We start from the raw sequence: 20,913 nt of genomic DNA on the forward strand, positions 1-20,913 counted from the left end.
GTTCTTATGGTCGGCCGCAGGAGCTAGTTTTCCGGCGGTGGTGGGGAAGAACGACGACGAGGCGATGGTGAACGGCCACGTCGCGAAGGCGGTGGTGTGAGGCTGCGGTCGGAACTGGGAGAATTGGGGCGGAAGGGTCGGTCTTGGCGTGGCTGCCAGTCACGAGGAGGGTTCCAGGACTGGGGACCACGGAAAGCCAGGGACGGTCGGGCCGACGATTGTGTGAAGAAGCGGGGTGGTTGGTCGCGACGCCGACAGTAACGGGAAGTATGCCTAGGACGACCACAACGGTAGCAAACTAGGGCCGCACGTGGAGCGTAAGTACCGGGGAAGTCGCTCGGAGGGGGGTAGGAGTTCCGAGGCGCAGAATAGTGCTCTTCCTCAGAGCGGGGATAGGACTGGTACGTTGGAGGTGCAGAGACGCGACCTTGGTCGGTATTAGTGCGTGGACCAGGGTAGGCCTGTCTGGCCCAGTTGACTTGTGGCTCAGGGAGTGGAGGCTGTAGCGAGCATGCGTTGTATACGGGAGCAGCGGCGGGGCGTTGAAATTGCTGGCTCAGCTCTTCTTGGACGATGCGTCGGACGATTGAAGCAAGGTCGTCACTGCCCGCAAAGTCCACGCTGGCGACGATGGGCACGTTGGAAAGACGGCCAAACTTGGGGGAAATGCGGCGAGTCTTGAGGGCCTCAAACGTTCGGCAATGACGAATGACATCAGACGAATTGGCGAGGTCGTCCTTCGTTATCAGGAAATGATAGACGTCTTCAGCAATACCCTTTAAGAGGTGGCCGACTTTGTCGTCTTCAGTCATGGTGCGATTTACAGTGGAGCACAGCTTTAGGACTTCCTCAATGTACGTTGTACAAGTCTCGTTAGGTCGTTGAGCTCGTTGGGCAAGTGTTTGTTCGGCTTTCTTTTTTTTTCGATATCGTGTCACCGAAACACGCCTTGAGCTCGTCGACAAAACTGTCCCATGTAGCTAGTGCGTCCTCATGGTTCTCGAACCATAAAAGTGCCGTTCCCGCAAGAAAGAACACAACGTTCATAAGCTGCATCGACTTGTCCCAGCGGTTGTATTTGCTCACACGCTGGTAGTGCTTGAGCCACTCCTCGACGTCCTCGTCCGCAGCGCCAGAAAACATGCGGGGCTCGCGCTGAGGCGGCCAGAACCTGACCTGTTCGGAGCTGTCCCGGCTGGTTTGTGGACCCGGCTCAGAGGTGCTGGCAGGTGGTGGATTTGTGCCGTTGCGGGTAGCCATAAGGGGAAATTCGGGTGGTAGCCCGGCCAAGCGTCGGCTGCTGCGAACGGAGATAGGATCCAGGACGTCAAAACCCCACCTCCACCAAGTGTCACGAAGTTGCGAGGACGGGAACGGGTTTATTTACAAGTCGGGATCGGGGACGTCACTGGACGGTCAGCGTCAGGCGGGCTCCACCACGGTCTCGCGCACACCGAGTTCTTCTTCTTCTTTCCGCTGCACTGCAGTGCGCCAGCGCCGCAGCGCGGCGTAACAATATTATGCTGAGGATAGAAAAAATGCGCGATAAAAAATGAACACAAAAATATTACTTCAGATACAATGAAAACAGAATTCACTTCTTGTTTTTCTGCTGAGCGCGTGCAATGCTCTTGATAGCAGGGTTCATTGGTAGTCCTATTTTGTCAGGTAATTACGATATTAATCGTAATATCTACTCTATCTCGTGAAAAGAAGAGTTCGGATGAGCAATTTCACTCTGGATGGAAATTCCTTGCTTATAAGACCTGCTAGCAATGAAAAGCTTCAATTATTGGGTGAAGCTTCCGATGCTGAAGAAATTCCAACTTTCAACTTCAACCATCTGCATTGCTTGTTAAGCATTGCCATACTCTTTTCTGATGGTTACAAAATGGGAGAAGCAAGAAACATTGCTTCGGCGCTTGGCAGGTATTCTTGAAATAGTGAATGATTAGCGTATGCCTTGAAAGTAATCAGCCAAGATGGCCTTTTTCTCCTGCATTCAGCTTCTAGTGATGATGCCATGTTAAATGCAACCTGTTTATAACTAATTTAGGAAAGTATCCTTCTCTCTATTTTCGGTTACCTGTTTGTCCCTACAGCTAGTTTCATCATGAAGACCTGCCTGTGGCTCACCCTCCTCTCTCTCATCGCCGTTGCTTGTGAGTATGCAAAAATTTCTTTGGGATTCCGAAAATTCACCTTTTGCTCCACGGGTCATGTGACTTAACCTTAGCATCTAATCTAGTAGTGATGAGAATGAAACTAGCATTTAGGCCCAATGATATTTTGCTCTGGAAACTTGCCTTCTTTTAAGTGGAAGGCTGCTTTGTAGACTAGAAACATTTGACCGCCCGCAATCACAGACTGCATGCCTATGCAGATTGATCAATTAATCAGAAACAAATGCGAACATCACAACGCTACTATACGTGCAAATACAAGGATAGTCTTTATTCGCTCAAGTTGTTCTGAGTTAAAAATAGTCATGAAGGGTTAAGAGTTTTTTTCAAAAAAGAATGAGACGAAATACTTTTTAGGCCTTTGCGTCACACTTAAAGGACATGCTTCGGAACGATGACACCCTTTAAACTGATCGAGAAAAACTTTGGTCGTTCTTTCGAATGCTCCCTGATGCTTTATTTTTCGATGCACTTAGCCTGCAGTAAATTACTATTTAAACTGTAGAACTTGCCTTTAACCAGGAACACAGAGAGGAGGAAGAAAAGCTTGGCATTACATGCACATCTTTAGGACACAGCACTGATAGCATGTGCAGTCTTTTATTAGCCAATCAGGCGTAGATGTGCAGAAAATATGTGGAAATAACAGACGGTTTCTGAATAAGCCCGTTTTGAGTACTTTAAAATCCGGGTTTTTAGACAGTACCGGCCATGTCAAAAGCATGAAAAAATTTTCTGGTAATAATTATATTGATAATAATATTTATTGCTATGAAAAAGAAACAGTAGATATAATCCGGCCTGCCAAAATCAGTGACGGCTTGGGAGGCAGTGCCTGACAGGCAGCCAAACCATACAAGATAATTAACATAAATAGAAAGCGGCGAAACGCTAGTGCGGGAAATTAAAATAAAATAAAAAGAAGATTGACATTATCGGTTGACTACGAAGAGAAACTACCGAAGGCCTTTATGCAACACAGAACAGAGCTAATGTGGGCCAGGTAATCGTACATCGACTAGGCTTCTTTCTTTCCCTTTAAAAGCTACGACTACTTCGGATTGGAAATGGGCCTATTTTACAATGTTGAGAGATGTCATGATTTCTTGCAATACTAATTTCTTTTTCTTATATTTTTTTCACGCCTAATGAAGATGGAGCTTCAGTGTAAGTACATTTTATTATTACAAATCGCAGATTTTCTATCCGTAGCATTCGGAATCGAAATATCGGAGTGATTCTGTTTTTCCGTCCCATCAACAGAGCCCCGCAAGTGGACCTCCACAAACCAGTCCTGTCGAAAGGTGAGAATAGCGGCAGTCGAAAATAAGCCGTCAAAATTTTACTAGGTCATAAGGCGCCTTGAACTAGAAAAAAAAAATCTTGTCGTGGCTAACTCAATAATTGGGAAAACTTTCATATTTCGAGATACTCCGAAGAATTACCTAAATATCCCATAAAAAGGGGGTAACGTTGCAAGCAATTTAGATTATTTTAGTTTGAAACGAATACCCTTTCCAGACTGCTCTGTGCAGCTAACTTAATGAACAAGCGCATAGAAGCACAGTTTAGCAAGAACACTGCCCCTGGTGTTATTTCGATAAAACAATCCGAATAGGACACAATATATGATCCCTGTGGGTCTCACGTGGGTGCTTGCATGTACACAAATTTCGGACAAACATTTTCAAAATTTTAAGATTGGGAGATACTTTTATGGAAATATCGATAGTAATTGTCCATTATTCTGATATGTAAAAAAAAACCTTTCCTTTAAAGTGTGTCCATCGATCGCATTCTATAGTTAGGACCCAGAGAGAAAGCCAATGGGGAACGGGTTTTACTATAGCAAGAACCCTAATAGAAATAAAAAAACATCAAGACTGCCACTGCGTGATCTGCGAATACCGTCATTGTTACAGCGAAACATTACATTATATGAAAAAGTGGCGTTAATAAATTATTTCCCGCTTAAAAATACTTTCGTCCAAAATTTTTGGGTACGAGCTGGGTAATCCCCTCTAGGAAATATCTGGGCAATACCGAATTGGGCTTGCATCTGTTGATTACACATGCATCCCATATTAGGCTATGCAAGGACTAACTTTAAGTCAAATATATGATATTCAGTCAGGCATGCAAGTATGCTGCAGTCAGGCAGGCATGCAGGCACCTCCATGATGCCTGCATGGATCCCTTGTAGGGCAGTTCACGGCAGACGCAGCGCAAATGTTTTTTATACTTAAAACATCTGAGCTAGCCCAAATGGAATTGCCTGTAAAAAACTGCCATCGGTTCCGCATGCGCCGCGGTGAGGTTTAAAGTGGGCGGGTCTACATGTAACCCACAAAGGCCTTCTCTGGGCTACTGATGGCACATAGAACGCAAATGTGGGATTTATGCACCAAGGACATGAGTTAGCCTTAATAAGGCTGGCCGCAAGAGACCAATGTAGGTTCCGAAAGGGCCGCGGCGGGTTTGAAAAGCATGCGTTGCACTAAGTGCCGAAATAGCTGCCATATGGGATTGTGGGCAAATGCCATGATGGCAAATGCCACGGAAGTTCGTGGGTTTATGCAAGGATACCGGGGCTAAGCTTTGTAAGGCAGTCCACACAAAACCGCTGTAGCTCCGGCAGTGGCCACAGCCCGCATCGGTCTCATTGGACAATGCGAATGTCCCCAAAAATACCCACCTCGGCCTCACTGGAGAATGTAATGGCATGTCCAATTTTGGCTTGCCCTTGCTGAGCCCACATCGGTCCCCTTTCGGTATTGGAGGTGCTTTCGGCCGTGCTCGTCAATGTGAGCACTGTAAATGCGGCTGTTCAAAAGTGTCTGAAAGATGCGGTACTCGCGGTAATCAGTGGTCAGCCCTAACCGGGTCCTTCTTGGCCCCAGTTGCAGAACCCGGATGTTTCCCAAGTGAGCTTCCCTCACGAGCCAAACAAGGGCTGCCCGCATAGGCCCCGCACGGCCCCACTTCGGACCCACTTTGTGGCACTTACGAATGCTTATTCCTCTCATTGCATGTCCTCTTTTCAGAGACTAGGCTATTTACAGCTAGCTCCAGCAAACTAGTCTGGGGAAAAGCTCTTGGAAAAAACGCGAAACTTTCCCTGTCACTAATGCAAGCAGAGAAATCGATTTTTGAGCGGCCACAATGTGTTCTTTCTGATAAAAGAGCTGACTTTACAGTTACGTGGTGCTTCCTTTTTCTTCACTATGCACCGTTAATTTTCGTGATGTGAAAAAAATGTCGCCTGATATTTTTTGTCATCATTCAGATTCCGCAATCTTTATAATATATTCTGAACGGGCACCAACCCGAATTACTTATGGACCCGCACGAATGGGGGTTCTCTTTTTTGATCGAAAAGACCCTCTTATGATCAAGCAGACTTTATGAACTTCAGTTTTGTGTCGCAGGGTGCCCCTTTGGAAGTATCAGTGAATCTCTAGAGCAGAAGAGGTGATCTTTAATTTGGAGTATAAAATTTGCATTGAATACTGTACGCCTGCGGTATCTCTGCCTAACGAATCCGTCTATGTGTGGCCAAATTGTCTTCACATCACTTCTGCACTCCGTTTTGTACTTTCCATGCCTGCTAATTTATTATAGCATCACTATCGTCCATTTTAGTTTTGGGCTTTTACTTGCCACTCCATCTTTACATTATGTTCAGGAAAGATAAGAACAGACATGACATGATATGAAAGAAAGATATGATATGAGGAAAGATAAGAACAGAGAACGCGTTATTCTTTCTGGTGACCATTCCGCAACCGTTCACACTTACTCACTGATTTTTCAGAAGAATGTTGTGATCATTGGATATTCACATAGAAACTAGTGCGTTTCGGCTCTCTGAAGTTTTTTTTTGATCAACGGAAGACCTGGCTGACACGTTAAAAAGGAACGTTAATTACCACACCACAGTAATGCTAATTAATGTCTTGGCAGCGCAGGCTGCCAAGAGGGCGAGTGCAAACCGAATCTTCAGTGCTGTTGGATCCTAAAAAAAATATCGGCATATCTCACGCGCGAAATCGCAGAAGCAGTTGCGATAAACTAAATGGGTGATGAATGTTTCAGTGAGCCTTCGACATCCCTGCTAGAGAAGCAGCTTGCCTATCTAAAGAGCTAGGTTCCGTGGCTTTCCATCTTTCACATATCTTCGCATGCGTGTTTTTTTGTTTTGTGAAGGTTTGACGGTTTCTGTTTGTTATACAGACGCTTCTATTTATATGCTCCGCTTGCAATAAAGCTTCAGCTCGTGGCGCTCTTGTTGTCGTCTCTGTTCTCGTCCGGTCTTGTGCGCTAAATTTTTGCGATCCAAAACCAACTAGCCGAGCTTCATGCATTGACGTAATATTAATTAATTCGTTCGAGGGAAGCCTGCAATTAAACTAAATATATCACACCCGGAGGCCTTATTGCTGCTGCAAAATATCGCACCCTAAGCCTCAAGTCCGTTGAACCATTGATCGCGTGATGACTTCCCTCTGTATCTACTTCCAGACCCATTAAGTCGCTTGCACCGAAAAAAACGTGCTTTGAATGCAATTGCAATCACTAATTCTTCTAACGTTTTCCTTCCCTGCAGAGGATGAAGCTGCAGTGATGCTGAAGGCTGGAAAAAGTCTGGAGAGCGTCGGCCGTCTCCTACGAGGCGATGCAAGCTTGACCAAGGAAGAGCAAGAAGAAGTGCTACAGGTCTTGAGTGCTCTCACAAACGGGGAAGGCACCCTGAGTAGTGAAGACGCTGAGTACTTCTTGCCAATCATCATCCGTGGCGTCATCTCGGGAGCTGTCTCTCTCGGAGTCCAGAAGTTGTTCAACAAGCTTGGATAAACGAAAATCATCGGAAATGCCTCAAGCTTTCGCAGCCATGTTATTTTTAATAGTGCCACATTACAATGGCACTCAGTACTTTTTCCTGTAGAGAGTTGCGCTAAATATACGGCTATTATGCCAAAAATCTAAATTGTTCGTGTTTTTCCTTACTTGTGCTTGTTGGATTGGGAAAACGTTTATTTGGGGCCTGCAGTAGGACGCGCGCTTGCACGCGCGCGCTCCGGACGGGGCCTACGTCGTCCTCTGGGCGCGGGTCGCGCGGCCTGGGTCCCCGCTCGCCGTTGTCGGCTCGCTGGGTCCCTGCCGGGCCAGCGCCTCGATGACCTGCTGGACGGCCCAAAGTTGTTCATCTTGTTTGTCGCTCCCTGCGGCTGCTTCCAGTCGCGTCGGGATCCTCTCAGACTTAGCTTCTTCCTGATACTTTCTGCAATTCCACAGAATATGTGCGAAGCCGGCCGTCTCCGTTCGGCAGACTCTGCATTTGTCTGTCCGGTGCGTCTCGGGATACATTCTGTTCAACAGCGACGGGCTGGGGAGTGAGCCCGTCTGTAGCTGTCTGAATAACATGGCTTACTCTCTACAGCCCCGAGCAAGGGGTTGGAAGGGTGCTGTGCGCGCTAGGCGGAACGCCTTGGTTATTTCGTCGTATTCGGTCATTCGGTCCTTGGTGCTGAACCATAGCGGCCAGAAGACCGAGGCGCGGTCCGTTAGCGCGCGCGCTTCGGCGTGTGCCATCTCGTTGTGGTTGGCGTTGCGGTCTGACGCCTCGCCCGCGTGCGCCGGGAACCACTTGATTCTCACTTGTTCGCTGCCATCGTCGTTCTTGGTTGCCTGCAGTATGCGCACCGCTTCCTTCGCTATCCTTCCTTTGGCGTAATTTCTCACCGCCTGCCTCGAGTCGCATAGCACCGTGTGGCAATCTCGGTCGGCGATGGCCAGGGCGATGGCCACCTCCTCCGCTTGCTCTGCCTTGGGGCATCTCGTGCTGGCGGTCGTGCGAACGGTGCCGGTCGCGTCGACGACGACCGTCGTGAAGCCGTGTATCTTGGCGTACTCAGCCGCGTCAACTTAGCGTGCGTGTGTGTCGGCCGCGTGCTGGTCTATCAGCGCCTTGGCTCTCGCTGCTCTCCTCCCTTTATTATACTCCGGGTGCATGTTCTTCGGTATCGAGTCCACTCTGATGTTGCGCCTGATCTCATCGGGGACGGGGAGCTGCGTCTGCTCCCTGCCTTGAGATCCAATTCCCAGGTTGTCCAGGATTTTCCGGCCGGCCTTGGTCGTAGACAGTGTTTCGAGTTGTGCGGCGCGTTGGGCCTCCGCTATCTCCTCTAGCGTGTTGTGCACCCCCAGCTGCAGGAGGCGTTTGGTGCTCGTTGTTTCGAACAGTCCCAGTGCCCTCTTGTAGGCTGTGCGGATGAGTATATCTGTTTTGTTTCTCTCGCTCTTCTTCCACTTGTGGTAGGCCGCCACGTACGCTACGTGACATATGGCGAACGAGTGGATCAGTCTGATCAGGCTCTCTTCCCTCATTCCGCTTTTCTTGTTCGTGACTCGTTTGAGTAGTCTCGTGGCGTTCGCCGCTTTCGCAATGAGCCGGCTAACGGTCTCGCCGTTTCTGCCGTGCGTCTCGATCGTCATTCCCAACACTCTGATCTTGTTGACTCTTGGGATCGCGTTTCCCTCTCTGGTCTTGACTTTGATTGCCTCGTACTCTCTCGGGCTGCTCTTGGGTTAGCGGTGCTTGACGGGCGGGTAGACGAGGAGCGCCGACTTACTCGGCGAGCATCGGAGCCCCGTTCCGTCGAGTTGGTCTTCGATCGCATCAACGGCCGCCTGTAGAGTGAATTCGATGTGGGCATCACTGCCCCCTTCCACCCACGTCGTCAGCGTATATCGTATGTCGGACTTTCTTGATGTTCCTGAGCTTTTCGGCCACTCCTATCATCACGAGATTGAAAAGCACCGGCGAGATGACCGATCCCTGAGGTGTGCCTGTGCTTCCCAGCTTCTTCTCCTGTGCTTGGAGGCCCCCCGCTCTGAGCTCGGCCGTTCTGTCCGTGAGGAAACCTTTGTTGTAATTATATGATCTCTCTCCCATGTTGAGTTTCGAGACTTGGGATAGGGTCGCCGAGTGCTTCACCTTGTCGAAGGCGCTCTGCAGGTCGAGTCCCAGTATTGCTTTGTTGTCGCCGGTGTTGCCGTCGATGATCTGGTGCTTGAGTTTTATCATTGCGTCTTGGGCACTTAGATGCTACCTGAAGCCAATGATCGTTTCCATGTAGAGATCTTCTTTCTCGCGGTATTCTTGCCACCTGTTGAGCAGGACATGCTCCAACACCTTGCCCACGCAAGATGTGAGCGATATGGGTCGGAGGTTATCCGTGTCGGATGGCTTGCCCGGCTTGGGGATCAGGATGATCTTGGCCTTCTTCCACTGCGTCGACAGCGTTCCAGTTTTCCAGAATTTGTTGTAATAGCTCGTGAGGCTTTCTATGGATTTGTCGTCGAGGTTCTTAAGCGCCTTGTTGGTGATGCGGTCCAGCCCGGCCGCCGACCTGCTGTTGAGGTCCTGCAGTGCCGTGCGAACTTCTTCTACGTCGATATCTCTGGCGAGACGGGCGTTGGGCAGCCCCCCGTACGGCCCGTGGCACTCCGTGGGCGTAGTCGGCAGGTATCTGTCGCTGATGCGTTTCGCCACCTCATCGACGCCTTGTTTAGTGACTTCTCGATGGATCAGTTACGCCAGTCGGTCCCTTTGGTATGACTTAGTCTTGATTTCGTCGAGCAGATGCTTCAGCAAGTTACATGTTTTCCTATTGTGCATCTGGCCATCGGCAGCGTTGCATATATCGTTCCACTGTTGCGCATATAGCGTGCGACAGTGGTCCTCGATTGCTCTGTTGAGTTCTGCGACTTTCTTTCGTAGCCTACGATTAAGGCGTTGTTTTCTCCACCTGTTGAGAATGGACTGCTTGGCTTCGATGAGGTGGGCCAGTCGGCTATCTATTCTGTTCGTTTCGAGGTCTGTTTATATGTCCTTGGTTGAGTTTAGAACGTCTTGGAGGATCTTGTTGGTCCACGTGTCGATGTCGTCGATTTCGATCTCTTCCGCCTCCTGATTTCTGATATCTCTCAAAGCGGTCCAATCGATCCACGTATGTTTCCTGACGTTGGTACTGCTCTGTTCCGGTACGACGATTTCCACTTAAAATTTTTATTAATGTGAACCGGCACAAGCAAACGCTCCTTACTTGTAAGGGACCACCGCGCAAATTAGTTTGGTTTATGGAGGATTAACGTCCCAAAGTGACTCAGGCTATAACGGACACCGTAGTAAAGGTTTTACCACTTTGCGAACTCTAGCGTGCGTTCCCAGACACCCTCAGAGCGTGTTGGGGTAGCGGCCTCAGACACAAAGCAGATGCCCTCGACTAAGCGTGGCAAGCTCAGCGGAGGCCAGCTGCTTAGTGACAAGAGGTTTTCTCGTTTGGTGCACAGCTTTCGCTGGTCGCAAGCCAGAGAGTGGGCTGGAACCAAAGGTTCACAAACAAAACAAACTCGCTACAGCAAAGAGACAATGCACAGGATTTAACAATCACTCATACGAGCCCATACAAAGTGATTAACAAAAAAAAAGCAATTCGTGCAAAGTTACACTTGATAGAGATTACAATACATAGGAATTATTACACCTAAAGTGCACTAACGCAAGAGAAAGGCAAACAAACAGAACACAATTTGTTCCCTGGGCACTGCGATACTCTGAGACCAGAGGTCCACGACGGTGTCATCCCGCAGACTGGCGCGCGCTGGGCTGCGCGAGTGGTGTTGTCCCAGAAGTCGAGCGGGTGTGCTTCGATGAAGCTTAAACGGTGGCTCAGGCTGACCGACAGCGGTCAACGCCCTTCCTATGTAGGCCAGCTCCACGTCTGTTTGTTCTTCGCGCCAAGGCAAGCGCGCACATGCACAAAATATCGGCTGTGCAGGCTCCTTCTCGTTCTCGCGTCGGGCGGGCCTCCCAATTGGTCAGGCGCTGAGACTGGTTTCGAGTTGCTTCCAGATCTTTCGGGTCTGGCGCCACCGCCGACGAGCGAGTGAGGAAAGAGGGGGCACGTCTTAGCTCACGCAACGCTACGCCTTCTCCGTCAGCATCGAGCAGAAATGACTCCGACATTCCAGAAGGTTCGACGTCATGGGCTGGCACAATCCAACTGGCGTGGTGCCGGCGAGCGGTGGTAGAGAGGGCAACCACACGCACAAAGCAAGTCGCTCTTCGGGGCTTCCTTTTCCCCTGTTTTACGACGCACGCTGGCGAGATGCGTCCGCGGGGCGCTGTTTTTTTTTTTTTTTTTTCAAAAAATGACCTTAATTTTGTGAAAGAAGGGCTCCGGAACTATCGACCACCTGGGGTTCTTTAACGTGCACTCACATCGCATAGTACATGGGCCCCTAGAATTTCGGCTCCATCGAAATTCGACCGCCGCGACCGGGCGCAGCCGAGCGCTGTAACCATTCAGCCAACGCGGTGGCGAACTATAAGCTCTTCTAATCTAATCTAATAAAGCTAAGCTTTCGGCTGTACTCGATAGGTATCCGTAATGGACTGCATTAGTCATCCTGTTTGCGAGGCAGAGTTACTAGCAGTGTTATGTGCGCTGAAATGACAATCTAATCCTGTAACTACAAGCCGGATGTACGCTCGACAGCGGCTAGCTATGATTATCTGAGTGATCGGAAAAAGAGTAGGATACATTGAGACTCTGCTCACGGCACTCTCTACTTAAAAGTACAACTACAATAAGCTTTTGCACTCGAGCTGTCCTTTGGTAACGACGCTTAAACCAGCACTTACTTATACATGGAAAGGTCACTGACGTTGGTTGCAATATTTCGATGCGTATACGACGGAACTGCTTCATATAACTGCAAAGAGCTCGGCATCTTTTCTATTTTTGAGCTATGCAGCACCTTATAGGACCGCATCGTGAGCCAGCACTTCCTAATATGTAGCTATAGTCGGATACAACTTAAAAAAATAGCAGTTGCTAACTCTGTGCCGCGGTCTGCGGCGTCTTGTATTACTCCGCTGGCCATTCGGAACTGTAAACGAAATGAAGTTTTTATTGTTTGACGATGTCAAACAATCCACGTATAAAAATTCTAGAGCTCATATTTTTTTTCATTTCATTTCATTTCATTTATTTTCCTTAAAGGCCCGGTGAGGGGCATTACATAAGGGGTGGGTACAATATTCGTTGGCGGCAAGTGTTAACAAGATGACAAATGAGCATGAAGATTATCAGTGAAGGTCGCGGAGCACATGATGGCTGCAATGTCTCTGGGAAGGTCGTTCCAGTCCACAATGGTACGGGGAAAAAATGAGGCTGCAAAAGTAACCGTGCGGGCACGTGGTCGAGAAACTTGGAAAGGATGAGAAGTGCGATGAGATATGCGGGTTGGCGGGACGATGTAGGGTGCGCAGGAAAGTGAACTGAGGTCAGATTTGTAGAATAAGCAAAGGCTGTGATGCGACGACAAACTGAGAGGAATGATAACCCGGATTTATCTTTCAACCCTGACACACTGATGTCGTAGAAATATGACGAATGAGTTAATCTAGCTGCTCTGTTTTGTACTGCTTCAAGTGCGTTGAGAAGGTAAGCATGATGCGGGCTCCAAATAGGTGAGGCATATTCTAATTTTGATCTGACAAGTGTTTTGTATGTTAGTAATTTTACATGATCGGGGGCATGGCGGAGATGACGTCGTAAAAAACCTAGTGTTCTATTAGCAGAAGAGATAATATTAGTGATGTGGGCACTGCAGGACAAGTCGTTACACAAGGTGACACCTAAATACTTATAGACAAGTCTGTACAGGGACGTTACTAATTACGTATGGGAAATCAAGCGGATTATGGCGGCGGTGAAAAGACATACGTTTACACTTATGAGGGTTAAGTTCCATTAACCAAACGTCACACCATTCCTGAATGCGGTTAAGGTCTTCCTAGAGAGAATCTTGGTCATTAATGGTAGTAACTGAGCGGTAAATGACGCAGTCATCTGCGAACATGCAAATTTTAGAATTGATGTTGCCTGGCAGGTCATTAATATAAATTAAAAACAGAAGTGGACCGAGTACGGAGCCTTGAGGGACACCAGATGTTACAGGAATGGAGTTAGAATTGTGATCGTTAATAGTGACAAACTGCGTGCGATTAGCGAGGAATTCTATCCATTTTAAAATATCAGTAGGCAAGTTTAAGTACGACAGTTTTAGTAGTAATCGTTTGTGTGGTAGCTTGTCGAACGCTTTTGCATAATATAGGATGATGGCATCGGTCTGCAGGTTGGTGTCAAGATTAGCATGCAAATCATGAAGAAAAATAGCGAGCTGTGTTTCACATGAGTGACCTTTTCTAAAGCCGTGTTGTGACGGATGAAAAAAGTTGTTAGAGTCGAGGAAGTTCATGATGTTTGTGTAAATGACGTGTTCCATGAGTTTGCAGGGTACGCTTGTAAGAGAAATCGGTCGGTAATTAAGAGGTGAATCTTTCATGCCTGATTTGAAGACTGGAACGACCTTACCACTTTTCCAGTCAACTGGCATTCGTCCTGATGAGAGTGACTGTGAGAAAAGTAACCATAAAAATTTCTTGTGCTAAGCTTCTTTTTTGCGCAACAGGAAATGTTTAACCAGCTGCTACTTTTTCGTCGTGGAGGAATTCTGTGCGTGGAGGCTGAATGTGGGCGGAGCTTCAGTGCAGACGTAAGTTGTATCCGACTGTAGCCTTCATTTATAGGCTACCAATCACAGGAGCTATTCTGGAAGCGAAGGGAAGTGAGCGCCACGACCCCTGCCACTTTTTCAGAACCGGTCCATAATTAAACTTGCAAATTTGGAGTGCGGTACTCCCTGATGCTGTAATTGGGCTACCTTTCTCCTCACACGAAGGCCAAGGCATTGAACTTATAGCGCCTTTCGCGCTTAGTCATATGTTGAATTTGATGGCGCCAACTGTTGTAGGTATAACTTTGTTTCCCTTTTGCATTATGCCTGATAGCAAACATCTCGAAAAAAAACTGTTGTAGGTATTTTCTTGCGGCCCAACTTAAATGCACTGCTGCTGAGGAACTAACATTAAGTACCAGCTTAAATTGTGTTCAATGCGATAAAAAAATGGCCACTCAAGCATTGATAGCTTAAGCATTTTAAAGCGATTTGCAAAGCCGATCTTGAGGTGTTTACCAGCGCGAAAACCGGATTGTGCATTAAAATTTGTTTTGGACTCTTTTTCATGTGTTATTTTGATTACTTTCGGATCACATTGATATATTTTCCTTCTTGATTGCCTTCCTTCTACTTGTGCTAGCATCCAAGCTACAGCAACTGTACTGAAACTGCAGCGCTTTTGATAAGCCGATGTCACTACGATCGTCCTTTCACAGTTTTAGTATGAAATGCAGATTGGTATTTGTCATGTGCACGCTCTATCTTTCGTTAGAAAAGCGTAATAAAAAACTCGTAAAAATAATTTACCATTGTCGTCGCACTTCTTATCTCTAGTTATACTGTGCGGGGAGGGAATCAGTTAACACTGCGACTGACCTTGGTTTACTATTTATTTTACCCATAACACCAGCTGTCAATACTTTACTTATGCATTTCTGGACGTGCGTAAAGGTATCTTTTACACATTTATTGGCCCTTGGGCATATATTTGACTGCGTTTAACTTAGTTTTTGCATGGGTATCTAGCGTAGCGATTTCTAATAAGTATCAACATGTATTCTATTTGTTTGTAATATTTGTAAAAAAAATCTTTCTTGATGCCCCGTATGTATGCGTGTGCGTGCGTGTGTGTGTGCGTGCGTGCGTGTGTGTGAGAGAGAGAGAGAGATAGAGAGAAGCCAACAGCCACAGAAACCAAGAAACACAGAGGATTTTTTATACACATATATTTATTTTTTGGTGTTGATCAATTAAGAATATTACTGGATAATTGATTAGAAAAGGAGAAGAAAAAATAACCACATCCCGCAGATGGGAACCGAACCCACGACCTCTGAATTACGCATCCGGTGCTCTACCAACTGAGCTACGGAGAGGCTGTCAGACCTTCCGCTTTCGGGGGTATTTATGATTACAAGTAACCTAACCTTCAGAGTGTTCATCAGCGCCACCCAGGTTCATAAGCGACGGACGTAGTACGCACTGAGTTACCGCTGGTGTGACGTTTAACGTCATGGAACGACGAGGGTGGAAGCTGTGTGAGAACCCTCTCAAGCTTTCTATGGCATCAAGGCTGCCGGAACCGAGGCAATCGTTAAGCAATTTGGCAGAAAAGGGAAGAAGAATAAGGAGCTCGTTATACATATGAGAGGATCAAACAGCTACGAAACCGAAGGAATACGGGGGGGGGGGATTTTTTTTTACGTATATATTTATTTTGTGGTGTTAATAATGGAGAATCTTGCTGAATATGCTATTGCTTAAAAATAATTGATTACAAAAGGAGGAGAAGAACAACCACACACCGCCGGTGGGAAATAAACATAAATACCCCCGAAAGCAGAAGAATTGACAGCCGTCGCCGTAGCTCAGCGGTAGAGCACCGGACGCGTAATGCGGAGGTCGTGGGTTCGGATCCCACCGGCGGCATGTGGTTGTTTTTTCTTCTGCTCTTCTAATCAATTAGCCTTAAGCGATATATATATATATATATATATATATATATATATGACAGAAGCCAACAGCCACAGAAACCAAGGGGCACAGGGGATTTTTTTTTTTTTATTTATTTTGTGGTGTTGATCAATTTAGAATATTACTGAATATGTTATCGCTTAAAGAAAATTGATTAGAAAAGCAGAAAAAAAAAAGCAGAAGAAAAAAAAAACAGAAGAAAAAACAACCACATGCACCCGGTATATATATATATATATATATATGAAAGAAGCCAACAGCCACAGAAACCAAGGGGCACAGGGGATTTTTTTTAATTTATTTATTTTGTGGTGTTGATCAATTTAGAATATTACTGAATATGTTATCGCTTAAAGCTAATTGATTAGAAAAGCAGAAGAAAAAACAACCACTGCCGCCGGTGGGATCCGAACCCACGACCTCCGAATTACGCGTCCGGTGCTCTACCTCTGAGCTACGGCGACGGCTGTCTAATCTTCTGCTTTCGGGGGTATTTATGTTTACAAGTAACCTAACCTTGAGAGTGTTCATCAGGGCCACCCACGTTCATAAGCGGCGGACGTGGAACGTCCTGAGTTCCCGCAGGTGTGACGTAGAACGTCATCGAACGGAGAGGGTGGAAGCTGCGTGAGAACCCTCTTATGCTTCCTATGGCGTCAAGGCTGCCAGAACCGAGGCCCTCGCTAAGCAATTAAGCAAACAAGGGAAGGGGAATGAGGGGCTCGTTATAAATATGAAAGAAGCCAACAGCCACAGAAACCAAGGGGCACAGGGGATTTTTTTTAATTTATTTATTTTGTGGTGTTGATCAATTTAGAATATTACTGAATATGTTATCGCTTAAAGCTAATTGATTAGAAAAGCAGAAGAAAAAACAACCACTGCCGCCGGTGGGATCCGAACCCACGACCTCCGAATTACGCGTCCGGTGCTCTACCTCTGAGCTACGGCGACGGCTGTCTAATCTTCTGCTTTCGGGGGTATTTATGTTTACAAGTAACCTAACCTTGAGAGTGTTCATCAGGGCCACCCACGTTCATAAGCGGCGGACGTGGAACGTCCTGAGTTCCCGCAGGTGTGACGTAGAACGTCATCGAACGGAGAGGGTGGAAGCTGCGTGAGAACCCTCTTATGCTTCCTATGGCGTCAAGGCTGCCAGAACCGAGGCCCTCGCTAAGCAATTAAGCAAACAAGGGAAGGGGAATGAGGGGCTCGTTATAAATATGAAAGAAGCCAACAGCCACAGAAACCAAGGGGCACAGGGGATTTTTTTTAATTTATTTATTTTGTGGTGTTGATCAATTTAGAATATTACTGAATATGTTATCGCTTAAAGCTAATTGATTAGAAAAGCAGAAGAAAAAACAACCACTGCCGCCGGTGGGATCCGAACCCACGACCTCCGAATTACGCGTCCGGTGCTCTACCTCTGAGCTACGGCGACGGCTGTCTAATCTTCTGCTTTCGGGGGTATTTATGTTTACAAGTAACCTAACCTTGAGAGTGTTCATCAGGGCCACCCACGTTCATAAGCGGCGGACGTGGAACGTCCTGAGTTCCCGCAGGTGTGACGTAGAACGTCATCGAACGGAGAGGGTGGAAGCTGCGTGAGAACCCTCTTATGCTTCCTATGGCGTCAAGGCTGCCAGAACCGAGGCCCTCGCTAAGCAATTAAGCAAACAAGGGAAGGGGAATGAGGGGCTCGTTATAAATATGAAAGAAGCCAACAGCCACAGAAACCAAGGGGCACAGGGGATTTTTTTTAATTTATTTATTTTGTGGTGTTGATCAATTTAGAATATTACTGAATATGTTATCGCTTAAAGCTAATTGATTAGAAAAGCAGAAGAAAAAACAACCACTGCCGCCGGTGGGATCCGAACCCACGACCTCCGAATTACGCGTCCGGTGCTCTACCTCTGAGCTACGGCGACGGCTGTCTAATCTTCTGCTTTCGGGGGTATTTATGTTTACAAGTAACCTAACCTTGAGAGTGTTCATCAGGGCCACCCACGTTCATAAGCGGCGGACGTGGAACGTCCTGAGTTCCCGCAGGTGTGACGTAGAACGTCATCGAACGGAGAGGGTGGAAGCTGCGTGAGAACCCTCTTATGCTTCCTATGGCGTCAAGGCTGCCAGAACCGAGGCCCTCGCTAAGCAATTAAGCAAACAAGGGAAGGGGAATGAGGGGCTCGTTATAAATATGAAAGAAGCCAACAGCCACAGAAACCAAGGGGCACAGGGGATTTTTTTTAATTTATTTATTTTGTGGTGTTGATCAATTTAGAATATTACTGAATATGTTATCGCTTAAAGCTAATTGATTAGAAAAGCAGAAGAAAAAACAACCACTGCCGCCGGTGGGATCCGAACCCACGACCTCCGAATTACGCGTCCGGTGCTCTACCTCTGAGCTACGGCGACGGCTGTCTAATCTTCTGCTTTCGGGGGTATTTATGTTTACAAGTAACCTAACCTTGAGAGTGTTCATCAGGGCCACCCACGTTCATAAGCGGCGGACGTGGAACGTCCTGAGTTCCCGCAGGTGTGACGTAGAACGTCATCGAACGGAGAGGGTGGAAGCTGCGTGAGAACCCTCTTATGCTTCCTATGGCGTCAAGGCTGCCAGAACCGAGGCCCTCGCTAAGCAATTAAGCAAACAAGGGAAGGGGAATGAGGGGCTCGTTATAAATATGAAAGAAGCCAACAGCCACAGAAACCAAGGGGCACAGGGGATTTTTTTTAATTTATTTATTTTGTGGTGTTGATCAATTTAGAATATTACTGAATATGTTATCGCTTAAAGCTAATTGATTAGAAAAGCAGAAGAAAAAACAACCACTGCCGCCGGTGGGATCCGAACCCACGACCTCCGAATTACGCGTCCGGTGCTCTACCTCTGAGCTACGGCGACGGCTGTCTAATCTTCTGCTTTCGGGGGTATTTATGTTTACAAGTAACCTAACCTTGAGAGTGTTCATCAGGGCCACCCACGTTCATAAGCGGCGGACGTGGAACGTCCTGAGTTCCCGCAGGTGTGACGTAGAACGTCATCGAACGGAGAGGGTGGAAGCTGCGTGAGAACCCTCTTATGCTTCCTATGGCGTCAAGGCTGCCAGAACCGAGGCCCTCGCTAAGCAATTAAGCAAACAAGGGAAGGGGAATGAGGGGCTCGTTATAAATATGAAAGAAGCCAACAGCCACAGAAACCAAGGGGCACAGGGGATTTTTTTTTAATTTATTTATTTTGTGGTGTTGATCAATTTAGAATATTACTGAATATGTTATCGCTTAAAGCTAATTGATTAGAAAAGCAGAAGAAAAAACAACCACTGCCGCCGGTGGGATCCGAACCCACGATCTCCGATCTTCGATGACGTTCTACGTCACACCTGCGGGAACTCAGGACGTTCCACGTCCGCCGCTTATGAACGTGGGTGGCCCTGATGAACACTCTCAAGGTTAGGTTACTTGTAAACATAAATACCCCCGAAAGCAGAAGATTAGACAGCCGTCGCCGTAGCTCAGAGGTAGAGCACCGGACGCGTAATTCGGAGGTCGTGGGTTCGGATCCCACCGGCGGCAGTGGTTGTTTTTTCTTCTGCTTTTCTAATCAATTAGCTTTAAGCGATAACATATTCAGTAATATTCTAAATTGATCAACACCACAAAATAAATAAATTAAAAAAAATCCCCTGTGCCCCTTGGTTTCTGTGGCTGTTGGCTTCTTTCATATTTATAACGAGCCCCTCATTCCCCTTCCCTTGTTTGCTTAATTGCTTAGCGAGGGCCTCGGTTCTGGCAGCCTTGACGCCATAGGAAGCATAAGAGGGTTCTCACGCAGCTTCCACCCTCTCCGTTCGATGACGTTCTACGTCACACCTGCGGGAACTCAGGACGTTCCACGTCCGCCGCTTATGAACGTGGGTGGCCCTGATGAACACTCTCAAGGTTAGGTTACTTGTAAACATAAATACCCCCGAAAGCAGAAGATTAGACAGCCGTCGCCGTAGCTCAGAGGTAGAGCACCGGACGCGTAATTCGGAGGTCGTGGGTTCGGATCCCACCGGCGGCAGTGGTTGTTTTTTCTTCTGCTTTTCTAATCAATTAGCTTTAAGCGATAACATATTCAGTAATATTCTAAATTGATCAACACCACAAAATAAATAAATTAAAAAAAAATCCCCTGTGCCCCTTGGTTTCTGTGGCTGTTGGCTTCTTTCATATTTATAACGAGCCCCTCATTCCCCTTCCCTTGTTTGCTTAATTGCTTAGCGAGGGCCTCGGTTCTGGCAGCCTTGACGCCATAGGAAGCATAAGAGGGTTCTCACGCAGCTTCCACCCTCTCCGTTCGATGACGTTCTACGTCACACCTGCGGGAACTCAGGACGTTCCACGTCCGCCGCTTATGAACGTGGGTGGCCCTGATGAACACTCTCAAGGTTAGGTTACTTGTAAACATAAATACCCCCGAAAGCAGAAGATTAGACAGCCGTCGCCGTAGCTCAGAGGTAGAGCACCGGACGCGTAATTCGGAGGTCGTGGGTTCGGATCCCACCGGCGGCAGTGGTTGTTTTTTCTTCTGCTTTTCTAATCAATTAGCTTTAAGCGATAACATATTCAGTAATATTCTAAATTGATCAACACCACAAAATAAATAAATTAAAAAAAATCCCCTGTGCCCCTTGGTTTCTGTGGCTGTTGGCTTCTTTCATATTTATAACGAGCCCCTCATTCCCCTTCCCTTGTTTGCTTAATTGCTTAGCGAGGGCCTCGGTTCTGGCAGCCTTGACGCCATAGGAAGCATAAGAGGGTTCTCACGCAGCTTCCACCCTCTCCGTTCGATGACGTTCTACGTCACATCTGCGGGAACTCAGGACGTTCCACGTCCGCCGCTTATGAACGTGGGTGGCCCTGATGAACACTCTCAAGGTTAGGTTACTTGTAAACATAAATACCCCCGAAAGCAGAAGATTAGACAGCCGTCGCCGTAGCTCAGAGGTAGAGCACCGGACGCGTAATTCGGAGGTCGTGGGTTCGGATCCCACCGGCGGCAGTGGTTGTTTTTTCTTCTGCTTTTCTAATCAATTAGCTTTAAGCGATAACATATTCAGTAATATTCTAAATTGATCAACACCACAAAATAAATAAATTAAAAAAAATC

At 47.2% G+C, this 20,913-nt stretch overlaps 1 protein-coding gene and 1 pseudogene across 1 annotated transcript; one reads left to right on the forward strand and one right to left on the reverse strand.

Annotated features, from left to right (window-relative positions):
- Nucleotides 1–2,113: 2,113 nt before the first annotated feature.
- On the forward strand, nt 2,114–7,037 carry LOC149343770 (uncharacterized). Its single transcript, XM_089542474.1, has 4 exons — nt 2,114–2,162; nt 3,338–3,350; nt 3,447–3,487; nt 6,790–7,037. Exons 1-4 carry the CDS (start codon nt 2,114–2,116, stop codon nt 7,035–7,037), a joined length of 351 nt encoding a protein of 116 aa, XP_089398600.1.
- Nucleotides 7,038–7,271: 234 nt separating this feature from the next.
- Nucleotides 7,272–11,214, reverse strand: LOC149343771 (uncharacterized; annotated as a pseudogene).
- Nucleotides 11,215–20,913: the final 9,699 nt, after the last annotated feature.

This window comes from Amblyomma mixtum, chromosome 5 (assembly GCF_055824585.1).
Source record: "Amblyomma mixtum isolate Tamu chromosome 5, ASM5582458v1, whole genome shotgun sequence".
Lineage (NCBI taxonomy): Eukaryota > Metazoa > Arthropoda > Arachnida > Ixodida > Ixodidae > Amblyomma > Amblyomma mixtum.

Bases quoted from the DNA above. Each gene is read 5' to 3' on its own strand.
- LOC149343770 (XM_089542474.1), top strand. From the start codon at position 2,114: ATGAAGACCTGCCTGTGGCTCACCCTCCTCTCTCTCATCGCCGTTGCT. The intron at 3,488-6,789 runs GTGAGAATAGCG...CCTTCCCTGCAG, and splicing joins CAAACCAGTCCTGTCGAAAG to AGGATGAAGCTGCAGTGATG.